The sequence below is a fragment of the Carcharhinus amblyrhynchos genome, chromosome 30 (assembly GCF_965287045.1).
Source record: "Carcharhinus amblyrhynchos chromosome 30, sCarAmb.v2.hapA, whole genome shotgun sequence".
NCBI lineage: Eukaryota > Metazoa > Chordata > Chondrichthyes > Carcharhiniformes > Carcharhinidae > Carcharhinus > Carcharhinus amblyrhynchos.
Genome location: NC_137353.1, coordinates 19,895,397 through 19,916,643, shown reverse-complemented (window position 1 = coordinate 19,916,643; position 21,247 = coordinate 19,895,397). Strand labels below are relative to the sequence as shown.

Here is a 21,247-nt window from a genome sequence, read left to right as displayed (position 1 = left end):
CATATCTGCACCAGCTGCCCACATGAGCAACTTGCCACGTGCCATTCCCTCGCCCTCTCCTCATGACCTTGCATGTTCTTCTTTCCTATAATGCACGCGCACTTACTGCAGGAACAGCTAACCAGTTTCCTACAAGATCTTTGTCTGAAATTTGCGGGTGGATTGTCTGCTGCTAATTATTGTGAGGCTAGAAAGTCAGTGTTCTGATTCTAAGCAAGGTGATGCCAGTGTGCTTGCCTCTCGGAGGGGTCTCTATGGAATTTCCCACAGATGTATTTTGTGCGTTTGTGGCTGTGAGGGGGAGGGCTGATTGTGCGTTGTGATGAGCTAATGGAATTGTAGGGAAATTTCACTGAGGACCAACTCCCATGCTGCCATGTCATTGTTTACCAAGGTGCAAAGAATGTTCATGTTCTGTTTGCTTTGCTAATTTCAGTCAGGCTATTTCTCTATTAAAGGGAACCCAGTGAAAAATGATGAATCATGACATTTAGTTTTATATCTAATTCTCAGTAGAACTCCGTGCCCGGTATTTGTTGCCCAAGACCACCTTTCGAGAGTTTTAGCGAGTAATTGAAATCTTGTAAGCAATTTAGCCGTGTGTATGTGATATAAGTTTCCACTTGCGCTGTAGTTTTCTCGTTATTCTCTTTCTATGAATTTGTTTATCAAGGTAGTGGCTTAGCGTGGGCAAAACGGTTTTGTGTTGTTAGATGCTTTTTGCCTAGTGGAACGACAGAAGCAGTAGGGAATCCTGCTCCATCACAAGCTGTTTGAGATGAGTTGCCTTCCCTAAATCCATGTTGTCTCACAGAGATGGCTCGATTGGTCTCATTTTTTAGTCCTGTTTTATCATTTGATATAAACTGGTTGCTGCACAGTTTGCTGCATTTCCCTTTCTGACTGGCGTAGGCTTTGGGTGTTCCATGGTTGGGTATGAATGGCTAAATTTAAGTTTGTTTTTCTAGTTCTGTGTTAAGTTTTAAATATTATTGTCTAATTAGTTATCCTCTGAAAATCAAATGCAATGTGCAATTTTCTAAAACTGTTTCGGCCAAGTGCTGATTTTCAACGAGAAGGCCTTTTTCTGTAGGTTAATGTACTCCATGTGTTTATTTACTGGAGAAAACCAATTGAAATGCACATGTACACATTGCAAATGTCATTGCAGTCACGTGCCCGATGACAGAAACTGTTACTTATCTCCTGTTTACTGGTTAAAATTAGCCATGTTTAAAGATTTCATTTATTAGCCACAAGTAATGTTTACAGTAACACTGCAATGAAGTTATTGTGAAATTCCCCTAGTCGCCACAGTCCAGCGTCTGTTCAGGTCAATGCACCTAACCAGCAGGTCTTTCAGAACATGGGAGGAAACTTGAGCACCCAGAGGAAACCCACACAGACACAAGGAGAACGTGCAAACTCCACGCAGGCACTGACCCAAGCCAGGAATCGAACCTGGGTCTCTGACGCTGTGAGGCAGCAGTGCTAACCACTGCCACTGTGCCGCCCTGGCTCCTACTCCACAATGTTCACTAGTTGCTCATGTGTTGGACAGCACTGGTTGAGGCTGCAACGCCTCCCTGTTGTAGTGGGTAAAATGTCATTGTGTGTTTCTGGGAACTGTTGTCAAGCCACTTACAAGAGGGAAAATATCAGGAAAGAAGCTGCAGCCTTGAGAAGAGACACATGCTGTGTTGATTCTCCACTGTCAACAGCAATCTCTTCTACTTTTATGTTCAGATATAAAAATGTTAGTCAGAGGTTTAAAAACATCTGTTAAAATTATAACGTGTGATTGTTCCAGAATGCAGATTGCAAATAACCAAGTCTCTACTAAATTTGAAGACAATGGCCTTTTTCAAATTGCCATGTGTGGATAATTATGCATCCCTTAACATTTGCCATCTCTTTCTAGGCATTACGTGGTACGAGGCCCTGAGAAAACACCTTATGAGGGTATGTATTGACATTGCTGTATTTTCTGATTTGATTGGCTGATCTATTGCCATTCTAGTTGATTTATCATATTCTTTAGTCCTGTTTGTCGTCATAAACTGGTTGCTACACAACTTGGTAAATAAATACCTTTCTGACTGATGTGTAGTTTGTTATTCTACAGTTCGGCAGTATTGACAACATTTAAATTTGCGTTTCTTAATAGTTCTGACTCAGAGTTTTAAGTACCATCATTTAATATTTTACTCAACGGTATTAAATGAAATCTACAAGTTGGGTGTTAGTTTTTTTTCCCAATGAACAAAATTTTACAGAACGTTTAATGTACATTGTACTTTTGAATTTCCATTCGTGAATGAAAAACCCTGACTTCATTAAACTTTTACTTTAATATTGCTGCTCCACTGGCTAAAGGTGGAGCTAAGGAAACTGTGACTGGTTTCAAAGCAGAGACTTATCAAGTGTCTACCAATAAAATTTTCTGAAGACTAGTTTTTTTTTCTCCCAAGCTAAGCAGCAGAGCTTGGGCAGTGAGTGGGCCTGCAGGGTGGGTGTGAACAAAAAGCAAGTGGGTGCAGGAAGAGGCCAGAACAAACCTGGAGGACAGGTCCCCTGAGGAGAGAGTCACCAGTTGGGATGTAGAAGGATTTCCAGTAAAAGGGCAGATTGGACTGTTGTGGGAATAAGTTACAGCTTTGAATTACTCTGTTTTGTTGTAAATCAAATTTTAACTTTTTAAAGTTTATTTACTAGTCACAAGTAGGCTTACCTTAACATGCAAGAAGTTACAGTGAAATTCCCCTCATTGCCACGGTCCGGTACCTGTTCGGGTCAATGCACCTAACTAGCATGTCTTTCAGAATCTGGGAGGAAACTGGAGCACCCGGAGGAAACCCATGCAGACGTGGGGAGAAAGTGTAAACTCCACATAGACAGTGACCCACTGAGGGAATCAAACCTGGGTCCCTGGCGCTGTGAGGCAGCATGCCGCCTGGTGTCTGGGCTGTAAGGCGGGACTTGTCAGTTAAGACTGTAGCTTTTATTTTTGTTAACATGTTTTTATAGTATGCAGAGTGAAGCAATCAGAAAATTGGGTTATAAGGCTTCTTACATTTTGAGTAATGGATATGAAATCAAACCTTTCCAGGAATTTATTTGTAGACTGCCTGTAGGAATGCCTTCAGTCTCTCTGTAGAAATATATATGCTGAATTTGTTCTGATTGTGCGTCTCATTCAACACATGGACTACAATGTATTATTCTTACAAAATGTTTTAGCTGTGAGTGTGCGTGTTTAGATGAGAGAGTTTACATGAATGCATGTGCCTAACCAGCTGCAGGTGGATGCCAGTGAAACCGATTCCTGTGGATAAATTTAAAGACTGAAAAAGTGATGAGTAGTTTATGACTGAGATCAAGGATGTTCATCTGAGTCAATGCTCAATGGGAAATAATATTTAAAGTATAGTTTGGTGTCTCTGTTGAATATGAGGCCTGGGAAGAAGGTTAGGATTAATGGGAGAGAAAAGTTTCCTAATAGCTCTGTGGGATTGAAATGAAAGAAAACAGAAAAGATTTACTTCACAATTTTAAAATGGGTGATTTCAAAAGCCGTTACAATACAAACCAATATTTACATCTGCAGACATTCTGAGAACTTACAGTATTAATGCTATATAAGCATCTACAGATCCTTGTTTGAAGTGTGAAAGAATAGTGTTGACTCTACCAGTCGCACCTTTAACAATGTGCAATTCTCAGTTGCTGAAGTTAAAATTCATTCTAATATGAAAACAAAATGCCAGAAATATTCAGCAGGTCCGACAACATCGAGAGAGAAATAGGGTTAACGTTTTAGCTCAACAGCTTGTTTTTCACTCTCCAAGTTCTGCCAGACCTGCTGAGTGTTTCCAGCATTTCTGTTCCTCGTTCAGATTTCCAGCAGCTGCAGTATTTTGCAAAAATTCTTTCTGCTCCACTTTTGACCAAATCAAAGTCATTGTGCAATAAGGAGTGCGATATTTAAATCTTTGACTGCAGAATGTATGAAAGTGAATTCTAATACTACTCGTTTTCTGTTTAAATCTAGGTGGGCTTTATCATGGGAAGCTAGTTTTCCCCAGAGAATTTCCCTTTAAACCCCCTAGTATTTATATGATTACACCAAATGGTCGATTCAAATGCAATACACGGTAAGAGATTTTGTACTTTTTGCAGATTTAAAACTTGTGTTAGTCATGTCAAAGTAAAATAACTTTTAAATGTAAATGTTTATCTTTTTGTCTTTGTAATGTATTCTTTTTATAAAATGTTTTAGCTGTGGGGGAGAAAAGTCTCTCTAATGAAAGAATTCACATGAATGTGAATTCATGTGCCATTAACAAATGCATAAGTGTTTAAAGTTTATTTATTAGTGTCATAATTAGGCTTACGTTAACATTGCAGTGAAGTTACTATGAAAATCCCTTAGTCACCACACTCCGCCTGTTTGGGTACACTGTGGAAGGATTTAGCATGGCCAATGCTCCCGCACATCTTTGGACTGTGGGACGAAACCCACACTGACACGGGGAGAACGTGCAGACTCTGCATAGACAGTGATCCAAGCACGGGAATAGAACCCAGGTCCCTGATCCTGTGAGGCAGCAGTGCTAGCCACTGTGCCACTGTAGTCATTCTGCTGTTATCAATTTTTTCCTCTAGGTTCTACCTTGCATTATTCACGTTGATCTAACACTTGCATTTGCTATGTTTATGCAAAAATGAATCATAAGATTTCCAGTTTCTGACACAAAGTAGTTCTCAAACCCTACAAATGGTCTAGGCCAATCTTGTGGAGCATTGATAAATAACAATTTGAATAATAGTTTCAAAGTTGGAACAAGTTCAAAGCATTCAACCAATGCTGCTAGAAATATTTGTAATTTTTAAAAACATTCTTTTGTATGACTTGGAAAGTATGTACTATAGTGAGCATGAAGGAGTCTTTCCAAGCATCATTTTCTCCCACCTCAGCCATAGAAGATGTCCATGTTATAATTCAGGCTTTCTCCAAGCACTCTTTCCCCACTGTCAACACAAGCTCTTATGTAATCTCTTCTCTGATTTTTCTTTTTAATTCATTCATGGGACGTGGGCAGCGCTGGCTGGGCCAGCATTTAATGCCCATCCCTAGTTGCCCAAAGGCAGTTCAGAGCCAACCACATTGCTGTGGCTTTGGAGTCATACGTAGGTGAGACTGGGTATGGGTGGCATATTTCCTTCCCCAAAGGATATTAGTGAAACAGATGGGTTTTTCCAACAAATGACAATGGTTTCATGGTCATTAGTAGCTTCTTAATTCCAGAGTTTTTTTTTATTGAATTCAAATTCTACCTAATGCATGGTGGGATTCGAACATTAGGTGAGTTTCTGGATTAATAGTCTAGCGATAATACCACTAGGCCATCGCCTCCCCATCTGATGAACCAAATAATTTCTTTACGTGGAAAGTACCTAGTATATTCCTGCTGATGATAAGTTCCTATTTCTATTGATAGACTGACTGGGAATGTTGCACAATGCTTCATATTCTCCTGAGCTTTCTGACTGACTAATCTTTGACAGATCATAATTTCCTGAGCTATAAATTAGGTTTTTGAAGAAGTGAAATAAAATAGAAGCAAAAACAAACTGGTTGATTTTACTAGATCACATTAAATAATTTCTCTTCAGTAATGCACCTTTTACTTCCAGTGTTTCAAAACTTTAACGCTCATAAGCTGTAACGTATCAGTGAGGAAAAGTTTGTATGTTAACTTAAATAAGTTAGCCCCAGCTTGTCCATGTTTGGCAAAACGGAAGTTTATTCAACCTTGAGCTGGGACCCAAAATAAGCCTTTTCTTTATTTGAAAATGGGAATCAAGGTCAAGTCTTTCACACACTCAAACACGTCAAGTCACAAATAGGTTTTAAAGCCACACGGTCTGCCTGATGTAGGGTTTTCCAATTAACCCTGTGAAGCAAGATGAACTCCCTCCAGGAAATAATAGTTTTATATCCTCTGTCAGACGGCAACTTCTGGACTGATTAACAATCTCCTTTTTGCAAATTGGTAAACAGTATTAGTTTTTAACCCCTCTGCCATTCATTAATCAGTCTATTTAACCTTGTAACTTGCCTGTATTTTGAAGTGGTGTCAATGCGAGTTTATTATAATTTCAGCAGGCCATAACAAATTTAAAGTCTTCCTTGGTAAGCTTACTACCAAAGTTCTATTTAAAAAAATGTTTTAAAAGATGGGGAGGTAGTAGCGTAATGGTATTGTTGCTGGTCTAGTAATCCAGAGACTCAGATTAATGTCCTGAGGACCTTGGTTTGAATCCCACAATAGCAGATGGTGAAATGTGAATTCAATAAAAAATATCTGGAATTAAAAGTGTAAGGATGATCATAAAAACCCATCTGGTTCACCAATGTCCTTTAGGGAAGGAAACCTGCTGTCCTTATCTGGTCTGAGCTGCATGTGACCCTTTGTTCTTTAGAGGGATATTGTCCCCAGAAGCTACAGAGAACTGCAGCATGTTGGCACAGTGGTCAGCAGTGCTGCCTCACAGCACTAGGGACTCATGTTCGACTCCAGCCTTGGGACACTGTGCAGAGTTTGCCCATTCTCACCATGTCTGTGTGGGTTTCTTCTGGGGTGCTCTGGTTTCCTCCCACAGTCTGAAGATGTGCAGGTTAGGTTGATTGGCCATGTTAAATTGCCCCTTAGAATCGGGAGGTGGGGGGGGAGATGGTGGTTAGCTGGGTAAGTACTTGGGGTTATAGGGATGGGGCATGGATGGGATTGTTGTTGGTGCAGGCTGAATGGGCCGAATGGCTGTCTCCTGCACTGTAGGGATTCTGTCATTCTAGATGAATCGCCTGCTAAAGAGAAAATGGAGACCAAGTTAGTCCAAGATGCAGATCACCTTTCAGTGGCTTACTGTAGGGTAACAGTGACCACCAGGGAAGCCAGAGGGTGGCTTTTCAAATTCTTCCAGTGAAAATTCATATGGCAATAACAAAGTTCTTAACGATCAACCATAAAGCACTGAATGAAGGTGTACTATCTTTTGAGGGAAAAATAGAATGTAGGAGCTAAAAATATGGAAAATAACGAATGCAACATTTTAATGGACATAACTTTTAGAAATTCTTTGGATTTGGGTTAATTGTCTTGCTGATGATTGGTGTGTACCCTTGGACAGTTAATGGTAGGGGAATTGTGAATGGGAACATGGGAGAATAGAAGAGTGGAGCAAGCTGTCGAATGTTTTGTTTGTCACAGTCGCTGAGCAGAGATCAATGAAGTACACTGAATGTCCTTCACTGTTACCCAGTCAAATTTCTAGAGTTCCCTCCCTAACCGTAGTGTGCTTGTACCTATTTTTAAATAAAAATGGTGTGAGCTTTTCCTCAGGCACAAGTCTGACTCCTGAACGTTTCCAAAGGTTGGAAGTAGATTTGAAAGGAGAGGCTTTTATACCTACCTGTGTTGTCTTAGTTTCGTACTTCCAACTTAACTGTGTTTTCTTTGATCAAGACACCACATTTAACAAGCAAGTATTTACACATCTTGTAATGGCTTTAATCAAGATTCTAAGTTACTTTCACTTTAGATAAGTTTAATCATCAATTACTATTCTGGTTAATGCATAGATGTTAATTAGTTTAAAGAGTTCTGCTGAGTTAAATCAAAATAACAGCAAGCTGTGAACTCTGAATGGCATGCTCTCTTATTTATCACAAAGCTAGAAGTCCAGTTGTAATGCCATTTTCCAAAACAGAAGGCTCATTGGCAGTTTATTTTGCAGCTCTAGCTGTTCTAAGCATATAATTCTTTGATCCATATTTGCGTGTTTAGTATTAATGTTCCCCCCGAAACACCATATAGATGCTGAACTTAATGCGGATGCCTGATCGGCACAGTCTGCTGGCAGCCCAGAACCCTGACCACAAGTGATCTGGCAGCCTCAGTCTCCAATTACTCCACTGTTTCCCATTTTCCTCTAGGCACCCAAATCCTTTCAAGCACAGCTTCTCTAATTTTTTTTTAATACCCCTCGTTAATAGCTTGTTACAACCTTGTAAAGTGATTGTCAATGCTTTTATTCAGCAGTTTGATCATTAATTTACAGCTTCCAGACTTTTGCAGAAGTATTAAAAAACAGCACCGAATAACCTGTGGCACAGAAACAATCTTTGAGAAGTCACCTATGTCATTGTTGCAATGGTCGCATGTGCTACATGTGCGATAGATTTATAATCCGGGGACCTGCGTATTCTGCCAAAGATATATGATCTTGAGTATTTTTGCCTGATCTCCCAGAAGCAACAAACATAATTTGAAGTTACCATAATCACCCAGTTGTTTAAAATCTTTTTAATTAGAACTCCTGTTTTAAGTGCCTGTGTCTTTAATGCATTTACCTTCAGCTGACCTATTGGAAGTCATAAATGAACAATCGCTATTGTGGAGCAAGGGACTGTCTCAAACTTTTATCCATTAAAATATTGTGTTATTTTCCATGTTTCTGGTTTTTACATTTGTGGCACGGTGGCACAGTGGTTAGCACTGCTGCGTTACAGCACCTGGGTCCGGGGTTCAGTTCCCAGCTTGGTCACTGTCTGTGCAGAGTCTGCACATTCTCCTGGCGTTTGCATGGGTTTGTCTGGGTGCTGTGATTTCTTCCCACAGTCTGAAAGACATGCTCGTTAAGTGCATTGACCATGCAATGAGGAGATTTTCACAGTAACTTCATTGCAGTGTTAATGTAAGCCTGCTTGTGACTAACAAATAAACTTTACTTTTACTCTATTCATCCCTTGAATTCCAGTACATCTTTCCTTAACCAAAGACCTTTAGAGCTGATCTTCCATTAACTTTGCTAAGACTCGGTAACTGGTCACTGGAAGATGTTGAAGTGTTGCTCCCTTGCCTCCCTGTGTCCAGTTACATCATTGATTCTCTGGATCTCTAGCTGAGATCAGGATCTCACTGTGAGGGATCATAGACTGGCATCCAGTGGTCTGGTTAAGCAGCGCCTTAAAAGAAACACCTTTAAATTGATTGAGAAATGCCAAAGTAAAATACATTTTGAATGATTCATTGCCTGAAATGCATTGAATGAAAATGTGATTTACCAGTTCATTAATTTGGGATGTCTGTGGGCAAAAGTTGTATGAATCTTGTTGGAAAAAGTAAACATAATTTTAGTAAAGTTCTTTACCTTGCAGGTTATGTCTTTCAATCACTGATTTCCATCCAGACACTTGGAACCCAGCCTGGTCTGTCTCGACAATCCTGACAGGTCTCCTTAGCTTCATGGTAGAGAAAGGGCCTACACTGGGTAGTATTGAAACTTCAGAATATACAGTGAGTTCCTTCCATTCATTGCTAAAGACAAGGTGTTTCATTAGCATGCTGTAGATTTTTTTTTGAGATTTGAATTAAATGATGTTACGTGCCTTTCGAGTTATATTTTAATCCTCTTCCACTCCACCTTCCTTTTCTTAGAGTCTCCCATTCTCTTATAACAGGAGATAAGGGCGATCTGTCTCAAATTACTTTCTCTGTACTGATCATACCTCTCCCCAGTCAGAGCAAGGTGTATTTCAATGGAAGTGCCTTGTTTTTGATGAACTGGGGGAAAAAACTGACTTAAAGCAAGTGGGTTTAGATGGCTGGCACCTCTGGAAGTGTATCCAGCTGTTTGCAGCTGCTGAAGGTAGTGCCTTATAAAATCTTTTTTCGAACGGAGCGAAGAAGAATAAATTAGTACTCCTTCGGCTCCTTGGTTTCCAATTCTGTGTACATTGAGCATTAAAAAAACAAAATCAACATTCTGCCCTCTGCAGTTTGAAGTTTAAAACTCTACTCATATTCTCATTCACACTCGCCCATCGCCCTATGCTCTTTGATTCACATTTTGTTTTCTTTATTCTTTCACGGGATGGGTGAATGCCCGGCAAAGCCAACCCTAATTGCCCTTGAAATGGGTGGCTCACTTGACCATTTCATTTGAGAGAGCAGTTAAGAGTCAATCACGTTGCTATTGGTCTGGAGTCACATGTAGGCCAGACCAGATAAGGATGGTGAATTCTTTTCCTAAAGGATGTTTGTGAACCCAGTTGGGTTTTTACAATCTATGGTAGTTACACGGTCACCATTATGGAGACTGGCTTTATAATCTAGATTTATTAATTGAATTTAAATTCCACCAGCTGCTGTGGTTGTATTTGACCCCATGTCCCCAAAGCATTAATCTGTGCTTCTGGGTTACTGGTCCAGTGACATTACCACTGTGTTGTTGTCAAAATATTGCTTCAGTTTTAAAATTCTCATCCTTGTTCTCCAATTCCTCTGCCTTCCCTATCACTGTAATCTCTTGCAGCTGCCTCTCCCTTCCCTGATCTCTGCGTATACTCAGTTCTAGCCTCTTAAACATTCCTGAATTTAATCACTACGTGTTTGCAGTTACCTAGGCCCTAAGCTCTGGAATTTCCTCACTCTATATCTATTCCTCTTTTTTTCTATGCCTCTCCACTTTTCTTTCCTCCTCTAAGATGTTCCTTAACATTTACCTCTTCGACCAGTCCTTTGATCATTGGCTTCATATCTTCCAGATTGTCCTAATGCTCCTCTGAAGAGCCTTGGTATCTTTATTACCTTAAAGGCACTTTATAAATCCATGTGTTAAGCTCAGAGAACTTTTAAAACGCAGTTATTTGTAAAATTGAATGCTGTTCATTTTGCTGATTGATCAGTCTTCATTCACAAACGTATTGGGTTCACATGCAACTGGGGAGAGAGCCCTAAAGTGGTCCTTGAGTTTTATATTACACGGAAGTTCTATTAGCCACACTTCCACTTCCCATCTCTGTATTTAGGGCCACATTCTGAAAAAAGTGATTTTGTCATTGGAAGCAGTTTGGTCCATTATCAGTGGAAACAAACTAATCTTCAATGCTTGTATTTAACACTCTTAATCATTCTAGTAACTATTACATTTTTTCTATTTATTTGCAAAGGTTAACAGTTTTGAACAGTTCCAGACTATTTTACGTTGCGGTTTAAGTTCTTTGTTATGATTTCAGTTGATGTTGCTTGCATTTAACATGTTCATCTTGTCATGTGGTTTTTCCAAATGTTCCAGCTGCTAGGATCACAATGCCGAGTGGCATGCCACCCAATGCAGGTCTTAGAGCAGGACTTATGTGACCATTCAATGTACTGGGAAGAGATCTTACTAACTTGTGTGATTTCATTTAGTGGATTCAGAGATGCTTCTGTAGCTAGCTTGTCAAAGAATAGGCCTCTGTTGGTTCCAAGAATTCTGGCAAAGCAATGTTATCAACTTAAAACCATAGAGAGAGACACAGTAGGTTCCCTGGGAATTGGAGATCCTGCTCCAATTCGAACTCTTGACTTTCTGCAACCTAAATTTACTCATGTCTTCTGGCACTGGAACATTAGAAAAATTATTGCAGTGGCAACTGCTGAAATGAATGCAGGCTTGTTTGAACAATATTGACTGTCAATTCACTAACTACACTGATGTTAGCTGAGATTTAACTGTTGGAGGAGGTTGAGTAGATTACTCTTATTTCCTGAAGCTGTGTATTTGAATCTGAACCTTATTTCCTGTCTAGGTTAAGTGGATTAGCCATTAGCCATAGGTTGTGTGGGTAGGGTAAGGGGGGTGGACTCTCTTTTGGAGAGTTGGTGCAGACTTGATGGGCTGAATGGCCTCCTGTATGGTAGGCACTCTATGGTTCTAATAACATCATGTTGCCAGTATTTTGTTGGTGCAGTGTTTTAACCTTCATAAACCTGGTGCTTTGTTTATTTGAGAAACTCGTTTCCACATCGTTTTCAAATGCACCTAAAACATGTTGAATACTAAAAAAATCACGAGTTGGACATCTGTAGTGGACTATTTTAAATTCTAGTAGAGTTATAGGGTGGTGGAAAGTGTGGTGGCCCAGGAAGGCAGATGAGTTGAAGAGGAGTGAGAAGACACTAGAAGGAGGATCATGGGTAAAAAATCTTGCTTGGGAGCAACAGGATTTGAGGTCCACAGTCTAACTGGGGTGGAATGCAGGAGTAAATAGCTAGTTAGTGTAAGTAAGGGTTTACATACTCTGGTGGTAGAAGGGATTAATGATGTATGGAGTTGAAATTAGGTCTGAGGGGACAGGGCAGATGCTGAGGTCAATGTCGTTGTGTAGGAGACCTGGTGGTTGATGGCAGTGAGACCACAGGACTATAGAAATGTGATGGCATGGAAAGAGGCCATTCAGTCCATCATGCCTGTGCTGGCCAAAAGAGAGAGGGGAAGAAAATAAACTAGCTGGTAGTTTTAAATCCACTTTTCAGTACCTAGTCCTTAGTCTTGCAGGTTACAGCACTTCAGATACAGGTCCAGGTACCTTTTAAATGAATTGGGTATTCTGGCTCGATCACCAACTCAGGCAGTGAATTCCAGATGCTGTCAACCCAATGAGTGAAAACGCTTTTCCTCAAGTCCCCTCTAAACCTTCCAATCACCTTAAATTTTTGCCCCTGGTAATTGACTCCTCAACTAAGGGAAACAAGTCTTTCCTGTTTGCTCTATTTAGGTCCCCCATAATTTGCAGGGGTGAAACCATGATCAGGCAGGGACGAGGCTAACCCATTACACTGGGGGTTTGCTGACACCTGCGATGGCGCTTTCCCTAAGCTAGGGTCTAGTAAAGGATCAGAGTACCCAATGAAGTTAAACTGAGGCTTTAACTGACGCAATTTTTCAAAGCACCTAGGCTTTTTGAGAGGGTGCAGTGCCTCTTCCTGTCAGCGTTGATTTTTGTTTGATCCAGCACAAGTTGGGACACAGAGTCTGGTCAGCTTGGATCTGGTTTATCTGTAGTCTGGGGATCATGATTGGACTTCATTTTAATTGGCTTTTTTGATTAGAATTAAAGTACCAAAAGGCACTAATAAAAAAAAAAATTAGGTCTGCTGTTACCTCCTCTGTTCCAAGGCAAAGAACCCTAGCCTATCCGAACTTTACTCATAGCTGCAACATTCAAGCCCTGGGAACATTCTTATAATCTCCTCTAATTATGATTTTGTAATATGGTGAGCAGAACTGTGTACACACTTCCAGCTGTGGCCTAACTAGCATTTTATACAGTTCCATCATTACGTCCCTGCTTTTGTATTCCAAGCCTCATCCAGTAAAGGAAAACATTCCGTATGCTTCCGTTACCACCTGTCCCATCATCTTTAGGGACCCGAACACATGCACTCCAATGTTTCTCAATTCCTTTGCCCGTCTCCGTGTCCTGCTGCTTACTGTGCATTCCCTCGCTTTGTTTGCCCTCCCCAAAAACTTGACCTGGTTGTAGTGAGATCTGAAAATGAACGTGGTGCAGAGGCAGTTGAAGTGGCGCAAACCTGTGCACGGTGGGGAGGAAGTGTTGAGGACTGAAATTTAGTTTTGTGCAAGTGGTGTCGGTTTTTTAAAATTGTTTTGGCACTCAAATGATTGAGGAAGCATCAGATAATAGATTCAACTCTGAGTGATCAAATGGTTATGGTTTGTGCATTCCTGGTCAAATATTGAGAGCACTCATCATTTTTAATATTTAATAGACTGTGCAATGAATAGTGCAAAAAAAGAACTTTTGGTACAAAAGATTTTACTACAGTCTGTGAATATCTGAATTGCCTTTATAAATTCTGAAGTGTTTTATTTTAATTGTCTCTTCATATTGTCTTGTGACAGTTTGATTCTTGAGTGAATCCAAAGTAATGCTAATATTTTGAATCCTTGCCTCTCAACAGAAAAGGCAACTTGCTGCCCAAAGCAGTGCTTTTAACCTAAAGGATAAAGTGTTTTGTGAGCTCTTCCCCGATTTAGTGGAGGTAAGTGTTCCTAAGCTTTCGGGACAAACATAACGAATGCATCGCCCAAACAGGTCGGTCATTTTGTGATCAGAATCTGGTATCTGCTGATATCGTAGATAGCAAAAATAATGAAAAACAATGAAACCAGGAAGTATTGAGATCCTTTCATTGGTTTGGCAAGTCATAGGTTTCATTTAGTGTGACCGGACACACACTAATCCTTAGAATGCAAGCAGAAATCAGAAGAGAGGTTGGATGTTAATAGAGTATGAGTGGCATGTGTTAATCAAAGAATCTTGGAGGTTGTTATAGGTGAGTCTATGAAGCTATCATCATGTGTAACTTATCTAAATAAAGGTGGTTAAACTACAGGATCGCTATAATTGAAGAATAGTTCACGTCCTAAGAGATTGTTACTGCATCCGATGTTGGTTACTCCTGCATTTGGAGTTCTATGGAGAATTCTGGCCATCTAACTGTAGGAAAGCCTTCATTGGCTATAGCCAGTTTTTGAATAATGTTGCCATAGAACCATAGAAAATTTACAGCTCAGAAACAGGCCTTTTGGCCCTTCTTGTCTGTGCTGAACCATTTTTGTCTAGTCCCACTGACCTGCACTTGAACCATATTCTTCCGCACCCCTCTCATCAATGAACCCGTCCAAGTTTTTCTTAAATGGTAAAAGTGATCCTGCATTTACCACTTTATCCGGCAGCTCATTCCACATTCCCACCGCTCGCTGCATGAAGAACCCCACCCCGCACCTGCACACTCAACCTTATTTACATCCTTCCTGTAACTAGGTGACCAAAACTGTACACAATACTCTAAATTCGGCCTCACCAATGCCTTATATAACCTCACCATAACACTCCAACTTGTATACTCGATACTCCAATGCCGTCTAGCATTGGTGAGCGGTTCCTGATGTCGACATCCCTAAATTAAGTTTTTAAAATTTATTTATTAGTGGTACAAGTGGGCTTACATTAACAGTGCAATGAAGTTACTGTGAAAATCCCCCCAGTTGCCATACACCGGCGCCTGTTCGAGTATACTGAGGAAGAGTTTAGCACGGCCAATGCACCTAACCAGCACTTCTTTTGACTGAGGAAACCCATGCAGACTCCGCTCTGACAGTTACCCGAAGCTGGATTTGAACCGTTCTGAGTGCGGCCCATGAGACATTTTGTTGACCACTGCCCATACATAGGGTTGCCGCATTCCTCTGATTTTTGTCTGCGTAATTATTTTGCCACCAGTATAACTGAAGTGAAACAAATGTAAAGCAAGGGAAAATGAGGCACGTGATGATTACACACAACGTTAACTGAGAGCCGTGTGCGCTCTGTGTCCAAAATGTGAATATTTTTCTTGTTTTTACCATTTGAAGTTGATTATAGAATACAATCCCTACAGTGCAGAACGAGGCCACTCGGCCCATCGAGTATGTACCGACCACAATCCCACCCACTGTTCCCATAATGCCACACGTTTACCCTGTTAACCCTGATATTAGGGCCGATTTAGCATGGCTATTGAACCTAACCGGCATATCTTTGGGAGGAAACCGGAGCACCCAGAGAGATCCCATGCAGACAAGTGAAGAACATGCAAACTCCACACAGACAGTGACCCAAAGCTGGGTTTGAACCCTGGTCACTGGCACTGTGAGGTGGCAGTGCTAACCACTGTGCTGCCCTCTAGTGATCATTCTATTAAATAAATGGTCATTTTCTATAATTTATGAAATATTGTGCATGTGTTAAATGTACTTAAACTTACTCATGGGACCGTAGTTAGTGAACAAGCCTGATTTCAATCTTGCGGCCCCACTGATGGAGGGCCACTCATGGCTCACTCACTAACTGAGGTTGCCCATCACTGATAAGACATTGAGTCAATATTTTTGTTTGAAGAACAATCATGAGATGACTGTAGGATTGAGAGGTCACAGTGCAGGGCAAAGGAGAAGGTTCTTAGTTAAGTAGATTTCAATGGTAGTTTTATTCTCTCATCTCTAGGAAATAAAGGAAAAGCAACGGGCACAAGAGGAGTTAAGCAACAGGGCTCAGGCCCTGCCTCTACCAGATGTTATCCCTGATGGTGAAGTGCACCAAAATGGTATGCCGCTTCTTAACGGCCATGCAGTACTACCGGCTGCCAACCACCAAGGCCTTCAGCAGGCCAACCGAAACCATGGACTCCTAGGGGGAGCTTTAGCAAACTTGTTCGTCATTGTTGGTTTTGCAGCCTTTGCCTACACAGTGAAGTATGTGTTACGAAGCATAGCACAAGAATAAAGCTGCTGAAGAGACCAAATCGTTGCAAACTTGCAAACAAATTGGACTCCTTTTGGGGAAGACGTTGCAGAAGGGGAAGACTTAAGACTGTGCGCTGGAGTGATGTAATTAAAATTACATTTGTATATGTACAAAAAAAGTGACCAATTAGAACCTATGGTTTTCTTTCACAGATGTATGGATCAATGGAGCTAAGAAATAGTTCAAGAATATGCAAGGGTTCAGATTTACTGTGCTGGTCATGCATATTTTACAATGGATGACCAATATTCCTCTTAATTATGGTGTATCTGAGACTAGTGCTCTTTCTAAAAGGGGTATCTTTTGCAGCAGCATTTTCAGATTTTAATTGTTTACTTCACAATGATCAAAAATCTATAGCCCAACATAAATGACTTTTTAATGTATTTATATTGTATTTGAGTATATCAGAAGCATTTCTGGAATAAAAACAAAATGCAAAAATTAAATGCTTAGTGGGATAAAACTGAGTGTGGACTTTTTAAGAGCTTTTTGTTTCAGCAAAATTGGAAAGGTGAGAGTGCAATTTTGGTCGTCCAGTGTAAAATAGTGTCCGCCCGGGAAATCCAGACCTTGTGCACATTCCGACAAACTGATTATAGGCTTTTACTCATTAGAATTTATGGGTGACCCCTTTGGCTAAACAGTTACAGAAGCCATTATTCCCCGGGGGGGGTGGGGGGGGTTTTGTAATTGCCCTTCATAAAGAAAAGATACTCAAAACGCACCACTAGCATCGCTGGGAATAATACTTTAATGGACAATAATTTGCTGCTTAATCAGTTATTTCTGGAAGATGTTAAGTTTGCCTTTCGTCTTACACAATATCTTTAGAATTTTCCAGTACCTTTTCCACAAAAACAACAAGTAAAATCTTGATGGACTTGGCCATTTGTACATGTACAATTGCCAGGTGATTTAACAGGACAGTCTTTGCCAATGCCTCATCCTGGTTTTTACGGGCAGCATTAAAATAGGGCATTTGGAATACTGTTAAATGTCACTTCTGACAAGCAATTAAATTTTCATCTGACTGAATACACTGTCATTTTGTTAGAGTAACTTCCTGAACATAGTTACACATGTCCCACTCAGCTGTTAATCTGAAATGAGCATGTGGTGCATAATAGCGATGACTGCTTTGTGAATTGACCATCAATAAAACTTTACAGGATATATTAGTAATATCATCACTTGTCTTTTAATGTCATTGAAATAAACTGAAAATCTTCCAAAATGTGTTACTTATTCTCTGGAGCAAGACTGATATTAACCCAAGTGTAAAGTCCACAATTTTATTCTGAAAGTATTGAGTGAGGAAATGTTTGTCATTCATTGAATTTCTACTGTTCGACTTTATAATGTACAAAATATTTGTCAAGCCTTTGGAAAGTATGTTTCTTGAAAGCTGTATTGGAATTGAGAATGTGCTGGTGACTTTGTACTTTGGAATTATTGAACACTGAACAATGGAAAGAGAATGCAAATTTATTAAACTGACAAACATTAATGGTAAATTTTGCAAGGCCTCTCCGCATCATCCACAAGATTTTTTTTTAAATGTTTTCCACCCCCACTTCCCCCCAAAACTTTGTAAAGTTTGAGTGAAACTGCAAACTTCAATGTAAATTATATAATCCAGAAACCATTGATGAATTTTTGCCCAGGAAGCTCTGTTTTGAAGTTTAACGAAGAGTTGACCTCAGTATACGGTAGGTTTATGTTCTGATATGTTTGTTTTGAAATCAATAAATTCTTTATCACAAACGAATCTAGAAATCCAACTGATCCCTTTTGTGCCAGATTTCCCTTTCCCACCCCTCACCCCCACATTATTGCTTTACCCTCTTGAATTTGCTCATGCAGTGTTGGGAAGCAGAGAACAGTTATTGTTGGATGATTTTTTTGGATTGATGGGAATGATGTTTCCTCTGACCTGTGCTATAGACAAACAATTAGTACACGGATAGCAGAAGAAGCCACTTTGAAGCTTGATGAAACCAAATTAGCAACCTGGCAAATGGTGAAGGACATGGACGTTGACAAATAATGGACAGCGTCAATAATTCAATGCTGAGATATGTGTAGTGGTATGTTTTGGAGGGTAAAGGTAAAAGAATTTGAAAGGGTGGAGGAGTAGAGATTTTATTAAAATCTGGAGCACCTGTTTTTAAAAAAAAACAGGAAAAGTTAAATGGAATTTGAGGGGCTTTGTAATAAATTTATAAAATGTTTATTAGTCACAAGTAGGCCTATATTAACACTGCAGTGTAATTCTGTGAAATTCCCCTAGTTGCCACACTCCAGCACTTGTTCGGGTACGCTGAGGAAGAATTTAGCATGGTCAATGCACCTAACCAGTACGTCTTTCAGACTGGGGGAGGGTGGGGCGGAGCATCCGGAGGAAACCCGTGCAGACTCAGCACAGTGACCCAAGCCAGGAATCGACCCAGGTCCCTTGTGCTTAGAGTTAACCATTGTGCCACCATGCCGTTCCACGGTGGTACTGTCAGCACCTTAGGCAAGGAATTTTGAACCATTGACGATGTTTAGTAAAGCTTCAGTAAAGTATAGAAAAATTAAGCATTATGGTTATAATTGCATCAGAAAAAGAACTCACTGCAACCAATGCAGGTTAACGAGAGTTCTTAATGTATAATCAAAATAATTAAAGCTTGTTTTCTGCTGTTTTGTGAACTTTCTTTCTCAGCTATATCTGTGTGGGTTTCACAGTCCATCCCTCAGGAAGATTTCCCTGCACTGCCAGTGCTTCAGTGTCTTGTTCAGGTTAGTATGCAATCTTCACTCCTCTTCAGTTGCTCCAGATCAGAGAGTGCAGGTTCAATGCTGATCTGCGTGGTCCCATCAAGCTTGTTGCTGATTCTGTGCAATTGCAGATACACTCGCCTGTTTGGTTTTGTAGGCATAGCATGTTTTTGGAGTGCTGATAAATGTGCCATTTCCTTTGCTGCCATCACCCATGAATGTGATTTCCTGTATCTTGAGAGATTGTAGCCATGGGAGTAAGAGAATAGCTAGTAGTAATTCTCAAGCTGCTTCTATACTGTCGCAGATCAAATATTGTAAATCTTCACCTACACTTGCCCTTTATCCATAGCTCAGTCTAAACACTGCTCTGAGTCATAAAGTTGCTTGTTACATGTCCCACTATGGAGATTTAAGCAGGAAATCTAGGCCAACACTCCAGTTCTGAGGAATGTGGTGCTATTGAAGATGCTGCCTTTTAAATACCATGGTATACTATGGTCTAATCAGGCAAAAATAAAGAAGTTCATGGCATTTCTTGGAGCAGGACAACTCTGCCAGGTATCTTGGCCAATATTTATCCTTCAGCCAACATTAGTTAAAAATGCAGGTCATTATCACATTGCTGTTTGTGGGACTTTACTACATGCAAACTGGTTGCTGCATTTCTTTTAAAGTCTATTTATTAGTTGCAAGTAAGGCATACATTAACACTGCAATGAAGTCACTGTGAAATTCCCCTTGTTGCCACAGTCCCGTGCCTGTTCAAGTCAATGCACCCTAACCAGCACATCTTTCCAGAATGCAGGAGGAAACTAGAGCACCCGGAGGAAACCCGCACAGACGGAGAAGGTTCAAACTCCACGCATAGTGACCCAGCCGGGAATCGAACCCAGATCCCTGGCACTGTGAAGCAGCAGTGCTAACCATTGTGCTACTATACCCTTGCAACAATACCCTTAGTAGAAGATGGTTTTGGTGGGTGGTTAAGTAACTTCACCAGTAAATGCCGAGGAAATCCCATTAAAAAGCAGATGAACCAATTCTTAACAAGGAGCATCTTCAGTCTGTAAAATATGATGCAGCTTCAACATGAGAAACATTGGGTAATCCAAAACACCACAAAGGTTGATGCGGTATTTCCTCTGGGCGAATTTCATAATGAGAAACATAATCTCAAAAAATAGAACTAATCCTGTTCATGGGGTGATGTCAGGAAGTAGTTCTTCACATATGATAGTGTGGGGTGGCACAATGGTTAGCACTGTTGCCTCAGTGTCAGGGACCCGGGTTCAATTTTGGCTTGGGCTACTGTCTGTGCGGAGTCTGCATGTTCTCCCTATGTCTCCGTGGTTTTCCTCCGGGTGCTCCGGTTTCCTCCCACAGTCCGAAAAATGTGCTGGTTAGGCGCGTTGGCCATGCTAAATTCTCCCTCAGTGTATCTGAACAGGTGCTGGAGTGTGGTGACGAGGGGATTTTCACAGTAACTTCATTGCAGTGTTAATGTAATCCTACTTGTGGCTAATTAATAAATAAGCTTAAACTCATAATGAGAAGCATAAGCTAAGAAAATAGAGCTAGCCCTGTTCATGGGATAATGTCAGGAACTACCTCTTCACACACACAATTTCTACTCCTTTTGTGGTTTTGGGAATTGCTGGCAAGGTCACTATTTAAGCCATGCTTGATTGGAAGGCTGGTGCAGACATGATGGGTCAGATGGCCCCCTGCGCAGTAACAATTCTGTGATCCGCACTACCTGCTCCTAAACAGTGTCCTGCTGGACCATTTCACCATGCTAACACCTTCTTTCCACTTTATGTAGCAGGCTCCCAAGGATATGCAGCTCGAACAGAGAGATGAACCTTCACACTAAAACCCACTCTGGTGCTTGTGATTTTAAAATCATCTTCTTAAATCCCACTGTAATTTGGTCTTTCAATCCCATTACTTTTTAACCCTCACTCTTGTGTTTGGTTTTAGGATCATTTATTTTCTAAATTGGGCTTTGCTTTTATGTCCCAGTACATGCTGTTTTTTTTAAACTGTTGTGATCCCAGTTCATGTTACTACTGGACAGTGGGATGGAGCCTGACCTAATAGATTCCAGCTTTTATTTCTTGTTTAGAGACATGGACAAACAGTCACAGGACTGCTGATTAACTTCTAACAAAAGAATGGAACATTATTGAATATGATAAGATTAACACCATAAGATGTAGGAGCAAAATTAGGCCATTTAGCCCATCAAGTCTGCTTCACCATTCAGTCATGGCTATG

At 40.5% G+C, this 21,247-nt stretch overlaps 1 protein-coding gene across 3 annotated transcripts in view; it reads left to right on the top strand.

Moving 5' to 3' along the window:
* ube2j2 (ubiquitin-conjugating enzyme E2, J2 (UBC6 homolog, yeast)) overlaps positions 1-17,972 on the top strand; it is a 28,769-nt gene extending 10,797 nt beyond the window's left edge. For all 3 annotated transcript variants that reach the window (XM_080215172.1, XM_080215171.1, XM_080215170.1), the window contains 5 exons: positions 1,922-1,962; positions 4,052-4,154; positions 9,224-9,362; positions 13,815-13,895; positions 15,902-17,972. In XM_080215172.1, the coding sequence (XP_080071298.1) occupies positions 1,922-1,962; positions 4,052-4,154; positions 9,224-9,362; positions 13,815-13,895; positions 15,902-16,180 (643 nt within the window). In that variant the 3' untranslated portion in view covers positions 16,181-17,972. The remainder of the gene's footprint in view (positions 1-1,921; positions 1,963-4,051; positions 4,155-9,223; positions 9,363-13,814; positions 13,896-15,901) is intronic.
* Positions 17,973-21,247: the final 3,275 nt, after the last annotated feature.